Genomic DNA, 27325 nt, shown 5'->3' with positions numbered 1-27325 from the left:
AACTTAGTTTCGCGTTTCCCTGGTGAATAACAATCCCAAGTTGGCCTGAGACTTGAACATCCCTGCATTCACACACAGTTGTCTGGAAGAGGCTGCATGGTCTCTCTGTATGTCTGTGCATCCAAATGGGTTTGAGTTGGATGTCAGTTTTTGCAGAGATGTTATTCATCCACTCACTAACGATCCGTGTAAACCAGCTGAACATACTTCTTCATTCAGGTGTCCTGAAATGGCCTGGCAGTGCTCTGTGTGATGATCTTTATTAGCAGGTATGCTCGGATTTCAGTAGACACCACAGATTCTTCATCCACCGCAATTGTCTCAGGAAGGCAGGGACTAGTGCTGTGGCTTTGGAGTACTTTCAGCTTCAAGCCATTCTGTTTTACATTCTGTTTACATCTTTGAATGCACTAATCCAGGCTAGGAGACAGCACTGTGTTCTGTAGCACCTGGCAGGCAGCAGTGCAACTGAGAATGGGCCCTCAGATTGGCACTGCCTCCATCCCACTGCATTGCCCTCCACTGAAATTTCCAGTGATCTCTGAAAACAGTGAGCCATGTGTTGTCCACAGGAACAGAGGTTTGCTAAGAAGGAGGGAGACAGTAAGAAAAGCTCTGGCTCCTCCTCAGATAGCTGGATTTGGAAGGATGGCAGAAGTCCACAGAAGTGTATCAGAGGTGTGCTGCAGGAGATCCCCCTTGCCTGCAGTGGGATCAGGGCAGCGGGCACCAACATTGGGTGCTGCTGCTGTGGAAGTGAGAGCTGTGGGAGGGGGTGCCTGGAGATGTCCCACACTATCTCACTGCCTTGGCCTGCAGATGATGCTGGACAGGCCCTCCTGGGGTGGCTGGCTGTGTGCTCCTACCTCTCTTCTCATAGCTCCTTCTCTTTCTCTTTTTTTTCATGTCCAAGCTGCCCCTGCCCTTTCCTTTTATGGCCCCTTCCCTCCTCCTGTCCTCGCAACAAAGCTCCTCCCCAGCTGAGCTTAAGGTACTGCTGGCACCAAACTGACACATGCAGCTTGTCAGTCTGCTGACATAGGGTGCTGCCATCTTCAGCCCTAACATGGACTGTGGGCTTTTGGAGGCAATGTCTGATCTCACATTGCCTGGCTCAAACTGGACCAAGGCCTCCCCTTCCCCTTCCCTACTTGTTCAGTAAATGCACTGATTTGCAACAACTCGTGATTTTCCTGGTGGGAGAGGGAGGAGGAGTAATTAGGTCTGAACATTCCTTGAGCCACTTGGACCTACCCATCCTGCACATGTATGTGAAGTGAGAGGATTTCAACAGAGACAACTCTGAATAAGACTGTTCATGTTGATGGAAAGTTTTATTTATAATATTGCTCACTGTTTTCTATGCTTTTTCTTTTTTTTTTTAGTAAAATACAACCTCAATCTCCTCATTTGCCCTAATTCTTGCACTTTGTAATTCCTCTACTAGGTGAGACTTGAGTTCCTGTCCCAGTAGAGGTTTCCAAGCAGGAGGCCATGAGGCAGTCTCCTTCAGCAAGGGATTTCTTAATTTGTAGAGTCTACTGCACTATGTTTACTAGTTTCTTCTAAAGTGTTATCATAAATAATTAAAGCTAAATTGTGCTTGTTAAATAAATGAGGAATGCACATGTTCAGATGCATTATCTATGTTTTAATTGCACTCATTTGTTGAGGCTGTCCTTGTGTAAGGAGGCAGGAGCCTTCTGCCTGAATGGAGGGCTGTGGGAGCTGCAGGATCTGAGCTGAAGGACCCTCACTTGTTTGCCCAGGAACTTCTAAACCACATTTTTAATGTAGTGGTGAGCATCATCCATTGCATGAGATGATGTTCCTGGAGGCAGGTGCCATCCTTTTGCTGTGGGCTTCAAAAGCATGGAGAAACTATTTCATGGGGTGAAATCTTTACAGAGGTGGTTTCTTACATTCAGGCTGCTGTTCAGCAGGTACAGGACAACCAGATGAAGCCCAGTGTGTCTGGTGTTTACAACCACGTATGTTAATGCTGAGCACTTTGCAGTACCCCCACAGCCTCCCCAGGGCTGGCTGCCCCTGGGGCTCCCCAGTGTGTTCCCTGTGCTGCTTCCTGCTTGTGGGGCTCTGGTTGTTTTATTTTCTCCTACAATCTTCTCATGTGCTTTTAGTCCTTCTGTGTCTCTGTGACATGTACAGGCCAATGCCTGTGCTGGGATACAGGTCCTGGTTGGCTGCTGCTGTGCAGCTGGAGGCACACCATGCCCCGCGGGGTTCACTGATCTGCGGGCTCTGACATCCCTCCCTTTCAGAAAGCAATCCAGTTTCATCTTAGAACTGGTTTTAAAACTAATTGCTGCACAGAGTCTCACAGCCATCCTGATTAGTGATTTAAAACTTCTGGACTCAGTAACTCTATCTTCATTAGGAAGATCTGTTTTTACAGTGATTGTCTCTAAAGAGGGCCTGGGGGATTATTAAGAGATGGCATTCATTATCAGTAAAAATACCATGAAGAAATTTCCTAGACAAATGTTGATGTTCTAGACGATGTAAATGTTCTTCCATAAGGAAACAATTTTATCTAAAAAGCATAATTATCTTAATAATGATCTTAAAAGCTAAATTGGATTTTAAGGCTTAGTCTGTGATTTAGGGCTTGGTCAGGGATTTCTAGATGGTTGACACCTGCAGTGCTATGCAGCTGGGAAGGGTAAGGCTGGTTGTTTGGGGAAAATGCCCAAACACTAACCAAGAGAAAAAAGGATGCAGAGGAAGAGAAGTAGTAGTCATTGGTAAGGAAAGGCTTTGGCAGGATCTGACTTTTAGGAAGCAAGGCTAAGTTGGAGAGAAATGAACTCAGGCAGCAGAAACCAACTTTGGAGCTTGAGGGCTGAATGCTGAGAGAATATGGCAGATGGAGAAAAAAGGACTTTTGATTTGTTTGTTTATTTATTCAACTAGGAGGGTTACAGGAGGGGCTAGTAGCTAGAAGATCTGCTGGATGATGTGGTGGATCAGTAACCAGCAAGAGGACTCGCTAGTGGCAGGAATGAGGCTGGTGGATGAAGGGGCAGTAAGGCTGCTCTGGCTTAGGAAGAGATGGGCAGAGCAAGGTGATGGGCAAAAGGAGAGGGTTGCTTGCTGAATTTCTGGAGGTCTTCTAACTTTACAGAATACACAGATACAAGGCAGCTGTAAGAGCAGAGTCAGATGTCTGTCTCTATGGTCACCAAAGGAATGTAAGTATCCTTGGATACTTCCCCACAGCATCTAAAATGGGATTTATTGAAAGACTTTTGTCTTTATAGAGGACGTGGTTATACAGCGAAAGAGAATGAATAGATTTGCTTTTTTTCTGTACCTCAACTTTGCCTTCTTGATGTTTATTTTGGTTATTGTGGCTTCTGAGGCTTTTTAAATTAGTATTTCTTTCTTAAACAGAGTGCCTGTGAATGGTCCAGAATCTCATGTCCGAGGCTGCAGAAAATATTATTTTACTAAAAAGGAATGGGAAAGTGAATTTTCTTTGAGGAGATAAGTTTTTGAATGATTGTTTGTATCTGCATCTAGAAGAAAGGAAATTATTATTTCTTATGGCAGCTGAGAGATGGTCATGAGGAAAAGGAAGCTATTATTAATTAATCATCAATTATTATTTTAATATTTATGTAGCACTGTGTGACTGGTGCCCCACAGGGAAGGCGGATCATCTCTCTGCCTGAGGAGCCTACATTCTAAATTTAACCATGGTGAGGGCTGCTCATGGCAGATGATGTGTTTTCATCATTCCCTGCTCTGCCGCAGCTTTTCAGTTGAATCCCATTTTAATTCCCCATCCCCAACAGAGGGGAGCTCGCACTAAGAAGGAATGGCAAGATCAGAGTCTAAAAGAGCACAATCAATGCAGTAAACAGAGAGGCAGGATTAGAGGTCTGATCTCAGTGTTACATCTTGCAATCCTTACCCCAGAATTGCAATAATGTAAATAAAACCTTTCCAAGAATAAAGAGTGCAGGATTGGTGCCAATTTGGAAAGACCTGCCCTTCCTGAGCCCTCAGACTGGCATCCAAGTAAAGTTTTGGGGTTTTTTTTCCACAGTCCTTAAATTGACACACTTAATGGTGAGACCTGGCCTGCATGGAACTGGTGGCAGCAATACTGGGATGTTTCTCTTACGGATGTTTTCCCTGACCTTACCTCTTGCTGAAGTCCCATTCCTATTTTTGTGCTTTCAAGCAGGTGTTTCTAGATGCTGTGCCTGTACCTGATACTGTGCTCTGCTGGCAGCAGTCAGCAGGGTAATGAACTCTGATGGATGTATTCTGATAAAACCCATATATTTAGATCCTAGGAATTAGCTGATACATCACAAGGGTTGTATTGTAAGGCAGCAGTTCCGTGAAGTGACAAACTGAACTCTGTGATTCAGAGAATACGCATACGTGGCAGACCACTTGAAATGGAGTGGATTTGAAAGGGCAACTGAAAATATGTAATACTGAGAGAAACCAGCATTTATGTAAAGTACCTATCATTGTCAAAGCGTGGTGTAGTGGCTAGAACAGAAAATGGGAGTCAAACAGTCTAGGGTTTATTTTTGGCTCCAGCATATCTGTACTAAAGTCAAATTAATTGGAGCTAAATACAGAAGTCTCTCCTTATATAGGATTTTTGATCCACTTTCAGAACTCTGTTAGAGGCATGTGCTATTTTGTTTTTCTAGAGGGTGATCTAAAAGCACAGAAGGAAGTTGCTACATTTTGTATTAATGTATACAAAATTTTGTTCATAAGCATCTGAGTAAGTATTAGATGTTTAACTTTTGTGCTTGAAGGGATAAATCTGTGGAAATCTATAGCTATTTCCAGGTGCCAGTTTTGATCAGAAATCTGTTGGCTTCACTGAAATTTTGCATAGATATTTTCCCCTGTCAGATGTCCTACTTAAATAGAAGAAATACTGTATAAGTCTTACAGAAGTTTCTGGGCAGAGAATCCCTCTTCTGCAGCGTAAAAGCACAGGACAAAAAGAGAAATTTTCATTTATTAGTACATTTCCCTTTATTTAAATAAAGATTTTAAATAAAGGAAACTTAATTATTTTGGTTGTGACTTTTCTTGTTAAGAAAGATTCTTTAAAAAACCAAACCAAACCAAACCAATCTGTTTTCTCCAGGGGAATGCCTGTGAAGGTACCCCAGTGAACTCTCTTGCAGAAGCTCTCTTGAAGAAGTTCAGCTAGAGCTCACCTAGACAGTGAGTTTATCTTTGTGCTGGTGTGGGGAGGTTGTTTACAGGACATGCTGTGGTTTGGCTGTCCTTACACCCTGCTGTGCAGGGGGTAGCAGATATATCCTTAGAGATTACCACATGAGAGGATGTTGTGGTTCCTTTTTGTTTCAGCTAGCTTCCAAGTCTAGACGGTTGCTCAAATGTTCTCCCAAGAGTGAAGGCTTGCTAATGGTTATGGAGAAGAGACAGTCTAAGCACATGGGCAGTGGACTCTGAAGAGACATGATTTGGCAGTGGTTTTATCCCTCTGGCCTGGCTTGGGCCTCCGTTGCACTGAGTGTGCTCTCAGTCTGCACAGAGCTGGGCACGTTCCCCTTGGGGATCCGTATCTCATAGGAGTAGGAACTAATCCAGTACTTGCAGTGCGCAGTTCTGAAATAATTCACAGAAAAAACTGTTTAACAAGGTGTGTTACCATCTTGTCTGTCTGATTAGAACTGAAAAGCAGAGCTATCAGAGGAGAGGGAGACATCAGTTTAGTTGTCTGTGTTGCCATCTCCTTCAGGCAGCAGAGCAGGATAGGTGCAGAACTAACAGCAGCCATAGCTGGTTTGGCCATACTGGCTGTTGTAATGGCTGAGGGCCAGATACACCCAGGATCATGCTCATTTCTGTGCAGGACATTGCCCCTAGGCAAGAAAAGTGTCTTGATGAATATTCTGCTGTAACTGCCCTCTTCTCTCACAAGCTTTGTGTTGGTGAGGAGAGAGGCAAACCTTTAGGTAGGGCTTGTAAGATGGCACTTTTGAGAGTACCTGAAGGCTGCAGCACTACTAACTTCACTGAAAGTCAATTAAAAGTCAGTGAGACTTGGGCTCTTAAATCTTTCCAGTCCTTTTCTTAAAAGTTACCATCAGTACTTGAAAATCTAATCTATTGACTGTGCCTCCATTGCACCATCCGTCTGAGGATCTCTAACCAAAGCTGTAAATATCTATAAATCTGTAATACCTTATGAATTCTCTATATTGACTTGAGTTTTGGGATGTTCACTGTATGAGTGTATTGATTTAGGTTAATAGGAAAAATAACCCAGTCAGTAATAAAAGCTGATGGTAAATCACTTCTCCAGGAGCCCAGTTTGGGCAGGTGACAGGCAGTGCGAGGATGGAAGGATCCTGCAGGCAAAGGCCAGTAAGTCGGCATGAGCAGCTTGTGTGGCCTTTCCATCCTTCCCTCGCTGTGACAAGGGAGAGTCCAAGGGAGACTTGCTGAGGGGAGAGCAGTGTCTCCTGAGGAATGAGTCAGCTGTAGCCATGATACCGCCAGGTGACACAAGATACACCTGCCTACTCTTCTTTAACTTACTGTTAAGTAACACCTTGGATTTAAAGGCCCTGTCACAAGCCTCTGACAGAAGTCCAGGAGAGTCCTCACAGTTTGTTAGATAAACAGAGTTCACGCTCAGGGTGCTGCTTCTCATCTCAGGGCTGCCTCTCACAGCAGGAGCAGCTGCAGGATTGCATCCTGGGAAAGAGGGTGATGCCTCACACTTAAGGAAGGTGCAATCAGAACAACAGAGGTATCGCTCACTGCAGCATGCTTTACGCATATCCCATGCTCATAGAGGAAAACAACCATAGATTATCCCATCCAACAGCTGGTATGGATCTGTACCATTTTGCCTGAAGCCATTCTGTAGACTGCAAGGAAGAATATTAGTGATCTGCAGGAGAAGCCAGACTGCCCGACATAGATGTAACGTTAGGCTTAGCTGGAAGACCAGGAGCAGTAGAATTTGTAACCCGAGTATCTTTTTTCTGGTCAACCTCCTTGGGATATTAACTCACATTGTTCTAGCTCATTCTCTTGTCCTGTGGTTTATAAAGCAAAAGAGCCTTTTTTTCCCTGTTAATTTTCAGTGTATTGCTCTCTTGTTTTAAATAAAGCTCCTGCTCTATTTTTGAATAGCATAATGAGTGAAAAATTACTTTATTCATCCTGGTGGCAGGACAGCAATTTGTTACACTGCCAGCTAGAGGACCTGGATCAGAAACAAATTTGGGTTCCCAGGCTCTGTGCCAGAAGAGCTGAGACATATTTTTGAGGTGATGTACTTGGACTCTAGGGGGAGATTGTTGACTGAACTGAGCTGCTTTCACAAACATCCTGCCAGCTGAGCCATGACACACTGCTGGTCTTTGCCTCAAATGGGCAGGTCCCCTGCCCTGCACTGTACACCACAGTTAGGAACTGCTCCCAGGAGCTGGAAGTGCAAGTGAAAAACTGAGGATACTTTGAGTGGAAATTAAGTTCCTGCATGTATGTTCACCCTTATTTATCACTTATTATTCCACTGATCCAAGCACAAGGGGGCCATGTATAATGACGAGTGCAGGTTGTTGGAGGCGGGGTTGTTGCCCTTTTCATGTGATGCCAGAGCTGAAACTTGAGTAGAAGATGATGCAAGACCATCGCTTCCCGTATGAGCACCCTGGAACATGTCACCCTTTGAAAGCACTTTCTCTCCATCTCTTCCCCATAGCCCTTCCCACCACGCTCCATGGTTCTTCCTCATCTCCCAGGCCATTTCCATCTTGGCCATGCCCCTGATATCTTAGGCAGATGCCAGGTGTAAGATGGGAGGCTGGGACTTACACTGGAGCACCCCTGAGAACTCTGGTAACTCTGAAGCTGCAGCTTTTTTACAGGACTGAGCCTGCATAGGGTCTGATCTGTTACAGCTTGTGTTTGTGTGAGGCAGCATCTTCCAGCTGCCGTTCTCTTCATGGATAAAGATATCGTCAGCTGGAATGATCTGCTTCCACATTTTGTATGGACATATTAAGTGCTTGGAAAAGCTCCAGGTATTTCAAGCGAGACTATAAGGGGAAAAAAATACAGAGTGGGACTACAAGGGAAAGCATGTTGTTAGAGCCTTTTTACTGAAAAATAACTCCCTTTTCTCCTGTCTGGGTAGACACAATACTGATAATTATGACTGTATGATTAGATGGTCATTGATAGGTATTGTGTGTATTATGTTTTGTTGTTTCTGTATACCTGTAGTTATTTCAAGGAGTGAAATGCAGATTAAATATTAGTAGCGCTGTCTGAACAGTAGGACAGCACTATAAAATCCAGAAAAGTTTGCATAGACCTGAATCACACGTCCTAGATATACAGTAATTACCATAATATACAAGAAATAGGGGTTTCAAGCAAAGCTATGAGGTGACATGTTTAAAGCAAAGAAAGAATTTTTTTTCACACAGTTAAAGCGTGGAACTTCTTGCTACAGGTTGTTGTTGATGCTGAAGCTTACATGAACCTTTTTGAAAGTGGATAGAAAAAAAATAGCTTTGGGTTTACAGCATACCACAGCATCTGATCGCATCTTTAGCTTAAGCTTTTAAGCAGCAGGTTTCTGGAAGTACAGGAGAACACTGTGGAGTATCACTGTGCATTTGCCCTGTTCTTCCTTAGGACATGGCTGGAACCAGGACTGTGGGCAAGAGCAGTTTTGGTCTGACTGGCTTCTTCAACTCATACAGTAAATGTTAAATGGAGTTATGTGACAGGGAGGTAAGGGAGAAATAAAGGTAGAGGGTTGGATGCTGATTAGAGCTGGCGTAAATCCAAGGATGCAATCAAATAGTGCACAGAGCCACAGTGTGCTGGGGTACCTGAGGACAGCTTCAGCTCAGCTCCCAAGGACTCTGCGCAGGCGCCAGCATCACACTTCCTGCTCAATAAGGCAAGCAGAGGCATAAATTTCCACCTGGCCACTTTCAAGGTCTTATTCCATCTGCCTGACCTATGAAAGAAGAAACTCTGTTCAAGTGGAACCCGTTAACTTCAGTAAGGACTCCCTTTGGGTACTTGACAACTAAAATCCCAATCTTGAACAGGCTTGAGCACATGCTTGCCATGATGTGCATGCACACACATGAATACATGTATCACCAAAGGCCTAGTTGCAGACCTGTGCTTCACACGAGTGCTGCATGTCTCTGGCTCCCTAAATCTGATGAGTGTGTATGGGAATACAGAATCAACCGTGGCTGTGTACAAGGAGTGTGCAAGACCAGTGCTGTAGCAGAAGAACAGGTAGTAGGTTACTAATGGCAGTGCTTGTTCCAGGCCACTTGTTTTGCCTTCTCTGTTATTGTAGAGCTTGTGACAATAGACAGAAATACATAAAAATAAGGGGGATACATGTATTTTCTGGCCTCATCAGGTCAGAACTTACAGATTTTCTCACTCAGCAAAGTGAGTACCCTGTAATGTCTGGAGCATATGGATCCTGGCTTTTTTTTGGACTGGGACATGTGCATGGTAATGGATGAGCAGAGGGGCCATTTCATTTATATGGAGGTGGGCATGATGCAATTTAAAGGGGCTGCAATTTTTCCTTTTTGTTGAATTTGTGAGCTTTTTTGTGTTGTGAACATGTGAATTTTCTGATTGCTGGTAAGAAATACCTACAGTTTGGTGTAGTGATATGACCAAAGCACAGAGTAGCCCAACCCTCCCCACTGATTGGCTTACACTGGGATCTTGAGAGCTGTGAGATTATGCTGTTTGGAGAGTCAAGAGAAAGGAGGAGTTGCAGGACCAGTTTTTCAGTAGAGGTAACAGTTGCACATGGCATTGGTTAGGCTGCATTTTCCCTGGTACCCATCGTGATCCAGCTGCCTCAGTGACATCAGTTGGCTCCAAAGTGGTGGTCAGGATTAATCAGTTGGCCAGTGCTGGCTGTGTGCCCTACTCATGGCATGGGAGTCTCACATGAATTTGCTGAGACCAGTGTCTCAGAAACATCCCCCAGGTGACCCCCCAGGTCAAAGCTATCCAGGGCACCCTCAACACAAGCAGTGGCATTGGCCAGTCAAGAGATTCACTGGCAGTTGTAGCCAAGTGTTGGCTTTGTTGCAGGAAGTTAAAAGCTATACTGTCAGTTTGTTTGCTCATCCTCCCCCAGATCTGGCATTCCTCTGATTATGCAGCCAACTGTAGGTTGTTGTTATTTGGACCAAATCATGCCTTGGAGCAAAACTGACATCACTGCTGGGCCTCATTAGGGAAATGAAGAGCAGGGTGTGGGGAGCTGGCTGGAGGAAGCGCCTCTGTTTCCCACCACTGAACTGGGAGGTGAACTCCCCTTGCCAGGCAGGTTAGTGGGGTCTGTGGTTTCAGTGGAGCCCTTTGCCACCACCCTTCAGTTACAGGAGGCTTAGGAATCTCAGCAACTTTTGTCCTGGTTTCAGCTGAGATAGAGTTAAGTTCTTTCTAGTAGCTGGTACAGAGCTGTGTTTTGGATTTAATAGGAGAGTGATATTGATAACACACTGATGTGTTCTTTGCCGCTGTGCAGTGCTTAACCTAAGTCAAAGACTTTTCAGTTTCCCATGATCTGCCAGTGAGCAAGTGCAGAAAGAAGCCAGGAGGAAGCACAGCCAGGACAGGTGACTCAAGCTGACCAAAATGATATTCCATACCATAAAGTGTCATGCATAGTGTGGGGGAAGATGGCCAGCGGGTGCTGATCACTGAAGGGAATGGGCTGGGCATCGCTCAGTGGGTGATGAGCAACTGTACTGTGCATCACTTGTTCCTCTCTTATTCCTCTCTCTCCCTTTTCTTCCTAATATTATTCATGTTATTATTATTATTATTATAATTACTGTTGTTGTTATTAGTATTAACTTTATTTCAGTCATTAAATTGTTCTTAATTTGTGAGTTTTACCTTTTTCCAGTTCTCCTTACCATCCCAAATGGGGCTGGGGGGCAGTTGAGTAAGTGTGGCTGTGTGGTGCTTAGCTGCTGGCTGGGGTTAAAATATGACAGCTTTTAATAAGTTTACTTGCATGCTATGTGGCGTACGTTGCTCCTTGCTGTCTTGTGTTTGGTTTTTTCTAATTACCATTTTAAAGAGCAGTACTGACAGGGCAACATGGTTTCTGTGAATCTCTGGTAATTTCAGAATCATGGATTTAAATAAATGAAGACTAATCACATAGTTACTGGTAGGTGGTAAAGTCCTTTTCTTCAAGTAGTGAAGAATTTCTTAGTATGCTTAGTTACAGCATTGGCAGTTTGGAAGAGAGTGATTAGTGAAATTTGCGGTGATTATTTCATTTGCAAACTTACTTTGCTAGGCCTTTTTCTTTTCTTGTGTTTAGATATCATCTTGATGTTGCCTTATGTCTCCCACACTTTACGCCACTTTATACCCTACTGGACTTTAGCTATGTAATTCCCGGCTTTCCCTTTTATCTAGTTATTCTCGACCTTTGGAGTTTGATTGTGTAACCAGAGGTGCAAGTAGTGTTTTCCCACTGAAGATCAGACATGTATAAGACAGTGTCTTTAATGTCACTCTGTAGTTGCTAGTTCAACATGCAAAAGTTACTAAAGTTAACTTATAAATACTGTGAATAGTTTATCTTACAAAAAAAAGTACTGTCTGAAGCCAGTGCCTGTTTCAGCCACCACTCATGCTGCCAACATCCAACTATTACCTGTCTCTTATTTCACACCAAACAGTATAACAAAAGCATTCTTAGAAATGGGCTGTTTCTAAACACATCTAAACTTGTTTGGTCCAGGCTCTAAAAAATGAAAGTGTTTTTTTTAAGACCTCAGTTTTCATTTTGGCACAAATCACAGATGTTCACAGAAGTATCAATAAGTGCAGGCTCTGGAGATAAGCTGCTTCTCATTAAACATGCATGTGCTGTTGTCTTCCTGCTTCTTCAGACCTGGCCTTCATTTTGAAGTCAGACTTTAATTTCTGAAGAATGTAATTTAAAGCTCTGTATAGTGCTTTGTGACTACCTGCAACTACAAAGGAAGAAGACTTGGCACTGGCAAAATAAGTACGTAGCAGCTGCAGATGCTCTAACTCTGCCACAGGTAGTAGAAAAGAAGGTCTAAACATCTGAATGAGTTTAACAAGGGGCAGAAGCAAGAGAAGTGCCTGTTGGATTGCAAAAAGTTTTACAGGCAGAAGTTGACAACACAGGAGGCTCCTGCTCCCTGTATTTAAAGTTTACTTTGCCGCTTGTCTGGAGTGGGTTCAGTGTTGTAGTGAATAATTTATAAGCAGCATGAATGAGCTCATTAGTCACCTTTTCAGAGCTTAAATGAGTTTTGTGGTTGTCATTACACAGATCTTCTGCTCAGCAGCACAGCGAAGGGACGGCTCGGGTGGCTGGCTGGCTTGTGCTGGGACAGTCTGTCACCTCCCAGCCCCGACTGGCCAGTCTGCTGCTGAAACCCCAACTCTCATGTCCAGAGCTGGTCCAGTATTGTGCAGGGCTTTTTCCAGTGATAGCTTTTTTCTTCTTTGTTATATGTGATATTTGGTTTGGTGTTATGTTGTTTCCATGTTGTATTTTTTTTCCGTTATGGAAAAAAATATTGAAGATTATGTGACAGGTGATGTGGAATAAGTAAAAGCTTCTACTTGTGTACAAGCAATAAAAGCGACTTTCCTCCTCAAGCGTTCTGCAAAATTTTGTTAATAGTCTGTCCTGCTTTCAGCTGTGATGGAGTTAATTTTCTTCCTAGTAGCTGATACAGTGCTGTGTTTTGGATTTATTATGAAAATGATATTGATAACACACTGACGGTTTAGTTGTTACTGAGCAGTGCTTACCCTAAGTCAAGGACTTCTCAGTTTCCCATGCTCTGACAGTGAACAGGTACACAAGAAGCTGTGAGAGAGCACAGCCAGGACAGCTGACCCGAACTGGCCAAAGGGATATTCTATACCATAGTGCGTCATGCCCACTATATAGACTGGGGGGAGCTGACTGGGAGGGGCTGATTACTGCCCAGAGACGGGCTGGGCATTTTTCAGCAGGTGGTGAGCAAATGTATTGTCCATCATTTGTTCCTCTGGGGTTTTATTTCTCTCCCTCTCTCATCTCCCCCTTTCCATTACTATTATTATGACTATATTGTACTTAATTTATTAAACTGTTCTTAACTCACAGGTTTTATCTTTTTCTGATTCTCTATCCCATCCCACCTGAGGCAGGGGTAGTGAGCAAGCAGCTGCATGGCACTTAGTTGCTGGCTGGGGTTAAACCACAACATAGCCATAGCATTTTTTTGTCCTTGAAATGTTTATGGAAGTGCTAAACTGTTTGTCCTTGAAATGCCTATAGAAGTGCTAAACTGTGTTGGAACTAGCTGAACCTTAGAAGGCGGCTTAACTATCAATGTTTACAGGACTGCAGATTTAAAGACAAAAACATTCCCAAGACTATTTCATAGTGCTTTGGCTTTGCCCACTCCATCACTGTGGCATTCCTGTGAGAAACCTGTGGAATGTGAAATTTGCCTGCAAAAAGTCTGTGAAGTGCCAGATGCACCACACCTCCCAGATTACTGCAGCTGCTCATTGAAGTTACCTGCTACCAGAAAGACTGGGGCAGTGCCAAAAGGCCTGGTAGAAATTAATGCCCCAGTGGATAAGTCAGCCCATAATGATAATGCACTCTTGTCACCATGGAGAAACCAACAGCTGCTTGCAGGGAAACCCACCTCACAGGATGTGAGCATGGCAGCCATGGGGGTGGTTCTCTGGCCATAGCAGTTGCCGCTGGGACGTGGGTACTTTAGTTGTGCTTTTTTTCTGTGCCAGCTTTCCTCCTTCTTCTGCAAATCTCACTTACCTGCTCTGCATGGTGGCTGCTCTCTGGTTCAGCCTTGGAGGCCACCTCTCCCGTAGCTGTGGAGGGGAGCACAAGACAGCACAGAAGCTTTCTGCAGATGTTACTGACTCTTTTTAGTCCTTCCACTGCAGTTTTTCATTGCTTTCCATTCCTTGCTCTCTGGTGCTTTTGGTAGGCTAGCATTAAAAACACAAGGATAGAAATGTGCTTATTCATGTTATGACACTTGGTGTGATTCTCACAACCTGCACCCTCTCAGCATCTCTTGCAGACACAACTGTAGGTCAGCCATGCTCATGCTTCATTACTGCATCACTACATACAGGCTTTCATAGCTGTCTCTGCATTGTTGCAGTCTGGGAATCTGTATTTCACAGGATTTCCTCCAGGAACAGAGTTCAAGAAACGTACAGGAAGAGTAGAGCTTAGTGGGGAGTAGAGGAAAGGACTCTGGAATATCCTGTGCTACAAAGAGCTGGAAATCAAGCTGGGACTCAGTGCTGTTGTGGTTAGGAAATGCAGCTGGCACAAGGAAATGGTCAGAGGAGAATAATCGCCTTCTAGCTCACAGCAGTAGTGATGGCAAACTGCGTTTAGCGTCAGTTCCCAAGATCCTCAGTTGAGGACTTCACTACCTGCAAGGTCCTGTTGCAACTTATTTTTGCAGGCATAGATACACAAATAAAGGACAAACTCCTAAAGCCATTGATGAAATGAATGTATTCAGGAAAGCTGAGGCAGGTTGAGATGTTGCCTTGAAATAATTTTGTCTTAGTTTTAGAAATTCCATTTGAAAATGCAGTTTGGGAACTTTATAAAAAGAACATGGTTCTCCATTCTAGTTTTCTGCAAAACTTCTAATCTTTACTTCTCTGCAGTGTTAGCTGCTGCTTTTCCTCCATGTTGCTTTTGAGAACAAAAATAGAGTTTCTTGTTCTGCTGATTACTTGCAAGTTTGACTTCAGCTGCCAAATGATGAATACTGATGTTGAGATAACTTCAGGCCACATTTTGTGGCATTACACCTGTACAACTGATAGCAAAGTCGGAGCACCAAACCCCAGAAAGAGTTATTTCATTTTTTCAGCCTCTTGAAATGCTGCAACTGTACCAGAAATACTGGCTTGTATTGCAGTTAATGTACCAACTGGGTTAGGTTAGGTGAGTTCAGACCAATATAGCCATTATAGCAGAAGACTCCAGTAAAGATATGTTTATCCCAGCAACATTTTGCTTTCCACTGGCTGGGCTACTAAGATAAGCTGCACTGGTGGAAGCTTCATTTTCCCAGTATAAGCTAGGTTTGTCCTTGGGTGCTTGTATGTTGGGTAATTACAGTGGGAAAGCATCTCTCATATATGGACCTGTTTTTACAAATGTAGGACAAATGAGCATGCATGATGCTCTCCTCCCGCCACACTCATGTACAGAAACACAGTTGCTGGTAGCTTGTCAGCTGTATATAATTTTAGCACTAAGTATACTCATTCTCCTAGAAGCTGCAAGCGTTACTACAATAACATCGTAAATGTGCATACATTAATTTCTAAAGAAGCTATTTCATAAAAACTGTGGATTTTATTGTAAGAAAATAATTTTATTTTAGCCTGTGAAACAGAAATGCTGTAGATAGTTTTATTTGCTCACACTTCTGTCAAAGCTTTATGTTGGTGCTCTTTTTCTCACTGATTCGGCTCTGTTTCTGTTGGGTTTTGCCTGCTGGGGCAAATGAGAACTTGAAGAGTAAATGAATGAAAGGTTGGGGAAATGCTTCGTAAATCTGATTCCGTGTTCTCCAGTGAATGAGCAAAAGATAAATTTATTGGTAAGGTGAGTAAGCTGGGCCTTCATTGCATGTGCAGCTTATATCTTTAGCTAGTGCTTGGTGTGGGAGAAGAAAGGGGAGCACATGCATCTAAAAGATATGGGACAAGCAGGCAGGCAGGATACAACTGTGCTCGGAGCAGCAGGCGAGAGCTGCTCTTTTTCATGGCAGCAAGGCACTGTTGGTCACCTGCTTTGGGTGCGTTACCTCCGTATGAGGCAGAGGCTTTGGCTGTTCAGGTGCTGTTCAAGGAATTCAGATACGGCTCTTTCTTTCTCTGCCCCAAAAGCGGACATAGTGAAAACAACAAAACCAGGCTGGTCTGCTGTGGTTAAAAATAAAAGAAAATAAAGAAGTGTTGATATTGCAGGGGGAGAATAGTGGGAAGAGGAGTTGTGAAAGAGAAAATGAGCAAACACATACTGCATTCATGATTCCGTTTTGTATGTTGTGTGTGTGTATATATATATATATATATAAATGCTCAAAGGTGTTCAACATGCTTCTGCTCTGTACAAGATTAAATCCGCTGCCTCAGAGAAAACAGAAGTTTAGAAATGGCAAGAACTGATATATGGGACACCAGTCATTCTGCATGGGAGAAGAATTGAAACAAAATGAGATGACCAGTGTATGGTGTCAGGGCTCCAGCTGTGTCCCACAGTGAGGGTCTGGTGACAAGGAAAGAAATCTGACTCCGATGTAAAGAGAATAAACATTGATAAGGATGCTGGTCAATAAGGGCATTATAACTGGAGATCAGGTTAGGAACAGGGGCTTTAAAGTGAGGATAAGTAATGCAGGTCCGTTGAATGGTGAGACAGGCGAGGCCAGAAAGTAGAAGTATTTAGCAAGGTCACGTGACATGGTGTCCTGCTTTTGACTGGGATGGTGGTGCTGGTACAGAGCTGTATTTTTGGTTTTAGTATGAGAATAATGTTGCTTAGTGGGTGGTGAGCAATGGTATTGTGCATTACTTGTTCCTCTCTGGTGTTATTTCTTTTTCTCTCTCCATTTCTCTCTCCATTACTATTAGTATTATTATTGTTGTTGTTATTATTATTATATTTTATTTTGTTTGAATTAGGAAACTGTTCTTATCTCAACCCATGAGGTGTTTGTTTTTTTTTTTTTTAATTCTGATTCCTCCTCCCACTGTGGGTGTGTGGGGTGGGGGAGCGAGCGGCTGTGTGGTATTTAGTTGCCATCTGGGGTTAAACCATGACACATGGTCATAATACTAGCAAAGAAAGATGTTTCCAGCAGCGATAGAGATGGAGGGGTGAAGATGAGCCCATGAGCCCGTGACCCTTGATGGCTTGTGTGCTTGATGGCTTGTGGGAAATTTTCAGGGATTCCAATCTAGAGGAGGATAAGAGATAAAGGAGTATAGGGAGATGGCTGGAAATCCTCATTAAATAAGATACTGCAACATCTGCAGTTGGTATTCTGAAATCTGAGTGGAAAGATTAGACTGTTGCATATTAGCCCACAAGGCTAAAGTGCAGCTCTGCACTGTTGGTACTTCTAATTGGCCTTGGGTACAGCAAGTACTTTGGTCTTGATGTACAAACAGTTTCATCTGTCAGTGTTGCAAATCTTTTGCTAAATGAATTAGTATTATTTCTGTCTCAGAAATGGGGAAATCAACACCCTAATAAATTTGGTGGCTTGCCTGAGATTGCAGTAGTATTTAGTTACTTGATGGCCATACATCAGATGTTCTGATGCTGCTGTAGTCTTTAAGCCAGGAAATCTTTCAGTGGTGCTGTGTGAGACAGTATGCTCCTTTCTTATATTAGTTGTATTAGGTATTTCAGCAAAAAGCCAGAAGTTGGGGGACAGTCTTCCCAAGAGGCAAGATATCAGTGTTTGCCTAACTGCTGGTGTTTTATTGCTCTGCAAGTCAGCAGCTGCAGTTGCTGTCGAGCTCAGGGGTGAGTGGGAGCCAGCGAGAGGCTGCCCCGGACCGCTGCCTCTCATGTGGCACTTCAGCAGGGAGCCCTGTGCCAGCCCTCTGACCCAGCGGGCATTCTGTCCCCCTGCTCTCCTGGGCTTCTCTGTCACCTGCTGCTGGCCCCTGTGCTTGATCATGCTGGCTTTCCTGTCCATACAGCAAATGTCTCACAGCGGCCCTTCAATGTAATCCCCAGTGTGCACTCTGGGGAAATTCCTACCTGCCATGGAAAAGGCAGAAAACTCTGGAACCAATCTTATTCTACCAATATTGATGGGGAATTTGGCCATTAATTTTGAACAGAATTGAGCTGAGTAGGATGCGTACATAATGTATTCAAGGTATAATTTTCTTTGCATACTACCTTGCATCTCACAAGGCTTCCCCCTTGTCGCTTCAGAAATACTTCTCATTAGCTGAATTCTTCTTGGTAGTCTTTCAAAGCACTTGACTTTTACAAGTGATAATAAATGCAATAAATCTCCTTGCTTGCCAATAAAGAGACATGTTGATTCAGTCAGAAAAACATTGAAGCATTTGGAGTAAATTCAGGTGGGTGGAGTTATGACTTGATAATTTAGTTTGGGTTTGAAAACAAACGGCCATGAGATAAGGACTGTGTAAACTAATGGTCTGCTGAGTGTTTGAGTGTTAGGGCTGGTGGAGTCACATAGCCAGGTTACCAGTGGGTAATGATGATACTCTGCTGCCTGAGAGGTATTCTTCCCATTCTGCAATTCAGCTGCTGGCATGTCTTCTTGAAAATATGCAAGAATGTGAAATAGCTGTTCGCTGGGTAGGGGAGGGAAAGCTATCGGCAAAAGAAAGTCTTAGCTAGTTATGACAGGAATTTCTAGTTCCAAAGAATCAACAAAATGCTTCTTAGCCCTGTACTACGAAAATGAGGTGGTTGCCATTCTTGTCTAAAACTGAGAATTTCGCGACTGTCAGAGATTAAAAGAGGTAACCAATGCCTTGAGAAATAGTATGGACACAGGCATGGAGGAGGATACAGTGGTAAACCTGGTTAAGTGGGATAATGTTGACTGTGGGCCAGCATAGAATTCCTGCAAGGTCTTGAGACAGCTGTCCTAACTTTTCTAAATAAAACAGCTAAAATGCTTAGTGACAGTCTCAGTGTCCAGGGAGGGCTGCATTAGAAAGGATACTTGTATTTCTGAATTGAATTTTGTTATTTATATGTTTCTGCAGCAGACCTTTTCTATACTGAAAGTGAAATTTATTTTCAAGTGTACTAAATCTGCAAGCCTTCTTTATCCAGAGTAGAAAATCTTTGATTTTTGTGAGCCAGCTACAAAACAATTCCCCGTACTTGCTTTGTGGGTGGAGAGTCATACGTGAGTTCTGTGGTGCAAATCACGGAAGCTGCTTGAGATCAGGCATGTAGCATATAGGAGACTGTACGTTCAACTACTGCTGTCTAGACTGGGCAGCTTCTTTATTTTTAAATCAAGTTAGTTCCCTTCAATTAATTTAACTGATGGTAAGGGTTTTTTACTCAAGTTAATACCAGTTATGTCAGAGTATGGTAGCAGAGGAGAAAATGCACCATTCTTCTTAATTGAGTCAAGCCTTATTTTAAAGCAGATTTCCTTAAAGAAATAATTTTTATTCCCCCCGTTACTGCAGATTTCTGCAACACGGTTCTTTACTGCACACGGTGCAGACAGACCCTCAGCGAGACCGTAGTTTCATGACACAGAGTCAGCAACAGAGCCCCCGTGCGCGATCCCCGCCTGTCGTTCCCGCACATCCCTGTGGGGCCCGGCTCCCGCTCACACCCGCGGGGCGGGTGTTTGGCTGCCGCACTCCCGAGCGCGCAGCTGGGCCGGCAGGGTCGCCTGTCCTCGGCAAGAATTACCTGCCCGCCGGGAGGGTGTTCAGAGATGCCTCCCCCGCTTCTCTTGCGGGGGGAGGCAGTGGCAGGGCTGTGCTCTGCTGACCCTTGGGCTCCCGGGGCTCGTCGGTGCCCGCAGCGGTTCAGAGGGGTCGGCCCGGCCGGGCCGGGGGTAAGGACACTCGCACAAGTGGGAGCACCGCGGCCGCCGGTTCTCTCCGCAGCGGGGACTTCCCCAGGCGCCTCCCGCCGCCCTCTCGCCCACGGACACCCGCCCGCCCCCGGGCAGCGCCGCCGGCCCGGCGCGACCCCGGCGCCGCCGCCGGGCGGGCGCCCCGCGGGAGGCACCGCCGGTCCCGCTGCCAGCCCGCGGAGCCGCCGCCCTCCCCCACCGCCGCCGGCCCTGCCTCCCTCCCTCCCTTACGCGGCTTCTCCCGTCGCGGCTGGCCCAGCCCACGTTTTCCGTCTCTCCCCTCCCTCCCTGGTCATGTGTCGCCTTTTTTGTTTGCAGTGGAAACAATTTTTCGCTCTTGGGCTCACACCGAGGCGACCGCTGCCCGTCGGGAGCGCGGGGCGGGCGGGCCCCATGCAGGCGGCGGAGCCCCGTGCGCCGGGACCCCCGCGGCACCCCCGGGGCTCGGGCTGAGGCGGGGGCGCGCCATGCCCGGCTCCGTCAGATGAAAGTTTGCGCCACTGCCATGACGGGACCGCGGTGAGACCGCCGCCCCCCACCAGGTGAGTTATTATTGTTGTTGTTGGCGGGGGTCGCCGCCGGGAGGGCGGCGCGGTGCAGTCCCGCCCGGCCCGGCCCGGCCCAGCCCGGCCCCGCGCCACAACTTGGCCGGGAGTTGGTGCGCGGCCCGGCGCGCGCGCCTCCGTGACCCCTCCGAGCCCGGCCATGCTCGCGCCGCGGGGGCGCGCCCGGCCCGAGCCGGTCCGGCGGTGCCCGCGCGGGGACCGCGGTGCGCGCGCGCGCAGGCACGTGCGGTCGGTGCGCGCAGGCGGCGCGCGGGCCCGGCGCGGGCCGGTGACATCTGCCCGGCATTGGCGGGGTGCGCGGCGCGCGCCGCCCGGCCCGGGCAGCGCCGGTCGCCTGGCAACGCCATTGATTGGCTGCGGCCCCGGCCAATGGGCGTCCGCCCCCGCCCCCCCGCGCGGCGGGAGGCGGGCAGGGGCTTTGCCCGGCGCCCCCCCGGGCCGGGGTGCGGGGGCTGCGGGGCCGGGGCGTCCGCGGGTGCCCGTGGGCTCAGCTGCGGGACCGCGTGTGACCGGCGCTCCTTTGTCTGCCGGTGGGGCGCCGCCACGGGCCTCGTTAGCAGTCCCCCCGGAACCCCCACGCGTGGCCCCAGCCGGGCCCCGCCGCCGCGGGGGCAACCCCGGGCACCCCGCCCGCTCGCCACGGCCCCGCCGACAGCCGCTGTCCGGCCGGGCCCCGCCGGCCCTCCCTGCTGGCCCGAGGGGGCTCCGCGGGGCCGCGGCCGCCCGGTCACCCCTGCTGCTTGAAGCGGGGAAAGAGAGACAGGGAGAAAAATCATGGAGTGATATGGCCCTTTGGGAGGATACTGGCAAATAAGCAAATTAAACAGAAAGAGAGCAGCATGTTGTCATAGCAACAGTGCAATTAAATTACTTTACTGTCAGCCATCATATAATTTTCCTGTTTAGAAGCTCATGGGACGTAACTTCCATTTGGAGTCAAAGTTGAGCGTGCGGCGTAGGTAGGCAATGCCGGAGCCCCAGGACGCCGGCGATTCCCTTGTTTACCTTCTGGCTGCGCTGGCTGCAGTTTTGAAAGCTAGGAAGTGGGACCGACGTAAGTTTTGCCACACGGTGTTTATATCTGCCTTGGTATTTTTTCCTTTCCCTGATACTACTCGTGTAAAACTGCACATTCTCAGTATCTTGAGTGATGGCATGTATTGAGGGGTTTCTGTGCAGAAAAGTTCTGCGTTTTTATTTTTAGTATTGGCTGCTTTGGTGTAATATGTTTATAGAAAGACCCGAGGAACTTTCAGTTTTCATTTTTGCCCGTTTATAACAGCTAAAATAAAGTCCATCATTTCTCTTTCCCAGAATGGCTGCGTTGCTTTATTTTTCCTTGCAGATAGATGATTTATTCTATTGTTACCTGTAGGTTTTTTTACCTTTTGTTCATGGTATTGACTGTGTGACTGCATGACTTCAGAGAGCTGCTGAGGTTATGTTTTAGGTACAGGGAATCATTTTGTTCTCATTCAGTGTTTGTGCAGGAAGTCTCATCCTTTTAAAATTTATCATTAATTTAACTCTTTCAAATTTTTGTTCTACTGTTGTTCACATTTCCAGACCTAAATCCTGGCAGTTTGACTGCATATAGAAGCCAAGTGAGCCTATCTCTTGCTTCTGAAGTAGAATTGTTGGTCTCCTATCTGATTCTCTTGAGTTGGGCAGGTGCCCAAGTTCACTGAGCTTAGAAGGGCTCAAGGCATCCCAAATATTACAGCTCACAGGTGTCCCCCCTAGGGCCTGCTTACACAGTACCCTCAGCAGCTCATCTGACCTCTCCCAGGCCACTGTTGAGCATTACAGCAGACTTTCTGACTGTTTTCTACCATGTTTGAAATACAGTTCAGCTAATGTTAGCATCTTCTCTGTTTACATATGTTTTAAAATGCTCTATTCCTCTGGCACTTGTTTCCCCATGTCTTGGCCCTGGTCCCAAAACTACCGTGTGTTGCTTTCTCTTCTCCTTTCTCCTGCCCTTGATGGGTTTGAAGTTCTGCTGTCATTTCTGAGTTTTGATGCAGCTGAATCCATAGTCAAATTGGATATTTGTCTGCCTTGGCCTTTAGCCAGAGTGACTTTAACATGGTGCTGTTGTATTGTCCTCAAATGTGAAACAGCTGAAATTGAAGAACTGCCCTTAAGTCACTGTTACTTAGATTTTTTTTTAGTTCACATGCTTATTAAAGTGATACAGTCAGATACAATGAATGATTTGATACACCTGTTCATCATTAAAGGGACATGTCTCCGGGATTTCCTGTGTGGGTCTTCATGTTCATGCAGAACTGAGATATATCTGGATTATCATCTTATTCCATTGACTGAAATTTCTTTCTGTGTGCTGACTTTAGATTATTTTACTCAACAGTTGTGGATGTTTGTGAACCTGTCAGGTGGCAAAAGGCTAAGTGACCAGTTAGGGAAAAGCTGTCCAAACACTATGCAGGATCTTTTTATGAGCTAACTTTTCTCTTCTGTTTCTTTCTCCCTTTCCTTTGGATTCACTCTCCCAGGAGTTGCTGTCTAAATGGGTCCAGTCATGCCTCCCAGTAAGAAGCCAGAGGGCTCAGGAATTAGTGTTCCCAGTGGACTGAGCCAGCGTTACCAAGATAGTGATTTATCAAAGGCACTTCACGATGACGAGGACCTAGATTTCTCTTTGCCTGCCATCAGATTAGATAAAGGGGCCATGGAAGATGAAGAACTAACTAATTTGAACTGGTTACACGAGAGTAAGAACTTACTGAAAAGCTTTGGGGACTCGGTGTTAAGGAGTGTTAGCCCTGTTCAGGACATTGGTGATGACACGCCACCGTCTCCTGCCCACTCTGACATGCCCTACGATGCCAAGCAGAACCCCAACTGCAAACCTCCTTATTCCTTTAGCTGCCTCATATTTATGGCCATTGAGGACTCACCAACCAAAAGACTGCCCGTAAAGGATATATACAACTGGATCTTGGAACACTTTCCATATTTTGCAAACGCACCCACTGGATGGAAAAATTCTGTGAGACATAATCTATCCTTGAATAAGTGTTTTAAGAAAGTGGACAAAGACAGAAGTCAGGTAAGTTTGGAACCATGGAAACGTATGTGGTGCTGAAAATATTCACCTGCTAATCCCAGAATGTGTCCTTAACAGTGAAATACAGAACATTCAACCCTGTCCCTGGTAACGTAGTTCATTAAATTCAGAGAGCCAACATTTCTTTAGCATTGCTCATTCTGATTTTATTAAATTCATTGTCTAGACATCTGTAAGAAAGCACTCGGGGTGCGTGTGTTTTTTCTTTTCCCCCCAGCTGGTGTCTTCATGCATAGTGGTTAAATATTGTTTTTAGTTATCATGCTGTGGTAATGGTTTCCAGCTATACTAGATGAATGTAATCATGTTATAAATAGGCTGCTTGCTGTTCTTGGCTAATACAAATGTATAGTGAAAGGGTATGCCTTATGTAAGAGTCCATCTCTTTTTCCCTGGTCAATGTTGTATTCTGAAAAAACTTTACTTTTTCTTACACCAGCAGAAGTAGTTCTGAATTTTGGTGATGAAGCTTTGTTTCATTTCAAGCAGGTTTTAGAAAAGCTCTTCAAAGAGATGAGACAGGTCTGGCATGAAAGGTGAAAATTACCATTCACCAAAATTTCAGTTGTTCTCTCCCTGGGCTCACGTAGCTTCTGCGCCTGGTGCAGTGCAGAGGCCTGGGGAGCACATCTTTGCTTTCTGATCTCAGTTGTTGTCACCTGGTTTCATTGCTGATTCCTCAGCGTCGTCTGCAGGAAGAGGCTGTGTGCGAGGGAATGGGGAAGCGGGCGGAGCAGCGGAGGCAGAAAGGACTGCCTCCACACAGCCTTCTACTGCGTCAGTGTGCCTGGGAGCAGGTATCAGTTTCCGAAGGGGACTGTCTCAAGAAGCAGTGGTCTGGATGAATCTTTGGCAAAGTACGGATATACTGATAAAAATATCAGCTTGCAGATTAATTTCGGAGGCCTTCCCACAGGTTAGGGAAATAAATAGCAGGTAAGATCAAATCACTGATGATCTGTCTCTAAAACTGGCTGAAGATCAGACAGTGGACACTTTTCCCTGGCAGAAACAATAGATGCACTCAGATTTTGTATTTCAGTGAGGTAAATGCTGTGATTGTCTTATAACTGGTTACCCTGAAACTAGACTTCTGTTGGTGGTGCTGTTCTCCCTATTTTGTGTGCTATTTAACTTCAAAAGCTGTGGAATAGGAGCTCAAGTAACTCTAGAGGAAGAGTCATATACTACCCTAAGATAGGAACTTTTCATTTTAGGTGACTTAATTTTCTCTTCTCTGGAGCTTTCCCTGTTTAAAGGATTGACCCTTCCATCTTTCTTTTCTTTCTGTTTTTAAAAATACTATTACATAAAATCCATGTTTCCATATTGCTGATCACACACTATGTGTTGGTATTTTTATCAGTTAGTTGCTGTGAAAGATTGTGTGTGAGATTAAAAAAATCTGTTTCTGAACTGGATCTTGTTTTTTGTAAACCAGAGTCTTAAATTCTGGTTTGGAGGTGAGACTATAATAACAAACGCCACACCAGACTTTCGTGATCCTGTCCCAGACTGTAAGAAATCTTCACACAAAGCATTTAACCCCCCCCCAAAATACTGTAACTTGCAAGGCATGTGTTTAACACTGCCATTTGTGTTTTGTTCAGTTCCTCTTCCTCTGTTTACAAGTCGACTATTCAGATTTCAGCTTCCTTCCTATGAGGAGCTTCTCTTCATGTCTATCTGTCAAATATCTGGCAGTCCACTGAGTTGATATGAACAATACCACAACGTGCTGCCTTTCCACAGGGAAGTGGCACAGCACCATGCATGACTAGTCACCTATGTCTCAAATTCATGATTAGAACCATGGTTACATAGACAACAAGGTGTGGTGGGAGGCCCTGCCTGTATGAATAACAAGGTGGAGTTTTATTCCTTCCTGGGAAATCCCAGATTATGAGAAAGAATTTCTTCCACTTTCTGGAGATGCTAATAACTGCAGGTAGCCAGCGTTAAGATGAGTGGGACGGGAATCTTAAAACATAAAATGCACCACAGCAGGTCTTTTAAGTCCCCTGCTGGGTTTTTCTCATGTCCTGGCCAAGAGATGTGGCAGACAGAGTCCTGAGCACAGAATTGGCCCTCAGTCAGAGTTGCTGAATCAGGTGCTTGACAGCTAATTGTGGACTTGGAAAGCAGTAAATGTCAACCGATGGCTTTGAAAATACCTTCGTGTGTGTGCATGCCCACGCACACTTTGGGATTGATTCGAGTACCTTGCAGCAAATATATATGATGTTCAGAAGGAAGGTGTCCATCTAAAGGGTTCTGTGGGTTTGGTCTTGGGGCAGAGGAAAGGGGGGTTTTCATTTCTAAGGAATCATTTTGTGCCACTTATTCTCCTTTGCAGCCAGATCCTGCTAATTGCAGGTGTGGAGTCTGCCTGTTTTACTGTTTTTATGTGGAGGAAAAAAGGCAGCATTTAACAAATGGCATGTTATGAAATGCTAACAAGATGGGCTCTGAAACATGTACAGTATGGGGGGAAGGAGTTAATCAGTGCTGGGAATTGCAGGCATTTGCTGGATGATGTGCATTGACACATTGCGAAAAGCTAGAAGCCTTTTCTCTCATAGTTGTGCTTTCCAGTGTTTGTGTAGCCTTTCAGTAATCGTTTTTCTAAAAAAAGTTCTGCTGAACACTTCATTCTTTTTTGAATTCCCTCTGCATAGTAGTTCTCTCAATCTTGGGTGCCACTAGTTTATATTCATGGGGCTAAATATGCATCTAATAGTTTGCAGCTTTTTCTGCCTGTGTATGAACGCTTCAATTTCCTGACGTGAGATCATTGTAACAGAGAGGGGGGAAAAAAAAGGCAGGCTGCATCACTTCTGTTTTTGACTTGCCCTGTCCTGGTGCTTTTAGGTATGCCAGGAAAAGATGTTTTTCTGCTCGGATTTGTTTTTACACTGCTGCTATTCCACTTCAGCTGCAGTGCCATCAGGCTTACCTGGCAAGCTAACAGCGTGGCTATTCGTGTAACTTTGTGATGAGGCTGATCTGGATCGAGACAGAGAGCTGGGCTGAAGAAGGGAAAATGCTGAGCCCTTGATTGTACAAACCTCTTTGCATTGAGCTCAGCAGTTTAATAGTAGTTGGCCAGGGTATGAAGTATCACATGATGGGGAATAGATGAGGAGTTCCCTGGCTTTGTTTATACTGCCAGACCTGTGAATTCACTTGTTCAGATTAATCCTATTGTGAACGTACAGATCTAAATGTCCTCTAGTGTGTGTCCCATTTAGTACAGCCCGTTAGTCCCTGACTTCCCTGACTTCCCTACCATCTGGTCCTTGGCTATAGAGAGGAATTTTTCTTGTATATGTGTCTCCATAGCAACGAGTTTGCAGTTGATATGGAAAGTAAGCAGTTGCCCTAGCAACGGAGTTACTGATGTGGCAGCTTCTCTGCTTGCAGGGAAAGGGCTAAGCTAGTTCAGACCCATTATGTAGGTTTGCTGTGATTATAGCTGCGCCCACTAGTGCTGCTTGAGCTAAGGGGCTGCTGAAAAATTTTGTTACAAGCCCTACTTTTTTCTCCCTTGAAGATTTGTTTTATTCATGTAGGGATTCCTGCTTTGAACAAAGACTGGTAGGATTGTCTTTTCAGGGTGTGTGATAAGTCTGTGCCTTTTATGAATGCAGACTTCCTCAGTCATCGTTACCAGATGAGGGGAAATGATGTTTGACCTCATTGGCTTCGCTGCAATATTTTTGTCTCAGTGAACAGCCTGCAGTTATAAAGGCTGGAGCTCTTGTCCCCTTGCTCTTCTCCGCTATTCTGCTGTATTTTCTGTGGTTTGTGCTTTTTTGAGCATCCATCCTATCGAGAGCGCTCCTCTTTGTGTCTGCTCTGTGTTGTCTGAGATAGGGAAACACACACACATGCTCCCAGCTGTGTGCAAGCTGAAGAAATTCAAGCATAATGAAGGT

General features: G+C 45.3%; 1 protein-coding gene across 9 annotated transcripts in view; it reads left to right on the top strand.

Annotated features, from left to right (window-relative positions):
* FOXN3 (forkhead box N3) overlaps positions 1-27325 on the top strand; it is a 208150-nt gene that overhangs the window by 52078 nt on the left and 128747 nt on the right. For 2 of the 9 annotated variants that reach the window (XM_064658948.1, XM_064658944.1), the window contains exons 1-2: positions 20045-20269; positions 22813-23369. In XM_064658948.1, the coding sequence (XP_064515018.1) occupies positions 22827-23369 (543 nt within the window). In that variant the 5' untranslated portion in view covers positions 20045-20269; positions 22813-22826. Of the gene's footprint in view, positions 1-20044; positions 20270-21008; positions 21348-22812; positions 23370-27325 lie in introns of those variants that run through there. The other 7 variants (XM_064658952.1, XM_064658950.1, XM_064658953.1 and 4 more) reach the window with 4 other exon arrangements.

This window comes from Pseudopipra pipra, chromosome 6 (assembly GCF_036250125.1).
Source record: "Pseudopipra pipra isolate bDixPip1 chromosome 6, bDixPip1.hap1, whole genome shotgun sequence".
NCBI lineage: Eukaryota > Metazoa > Chordata > Aves > Passeriformes > Pipridae > Pseudopipra > Pseudopipra pipra.
The sequence above is the reverse complement of the archived record's forward strand: the minus strand, read 5'-3'. Positions and strand labels throughout refer to the sequence as shown.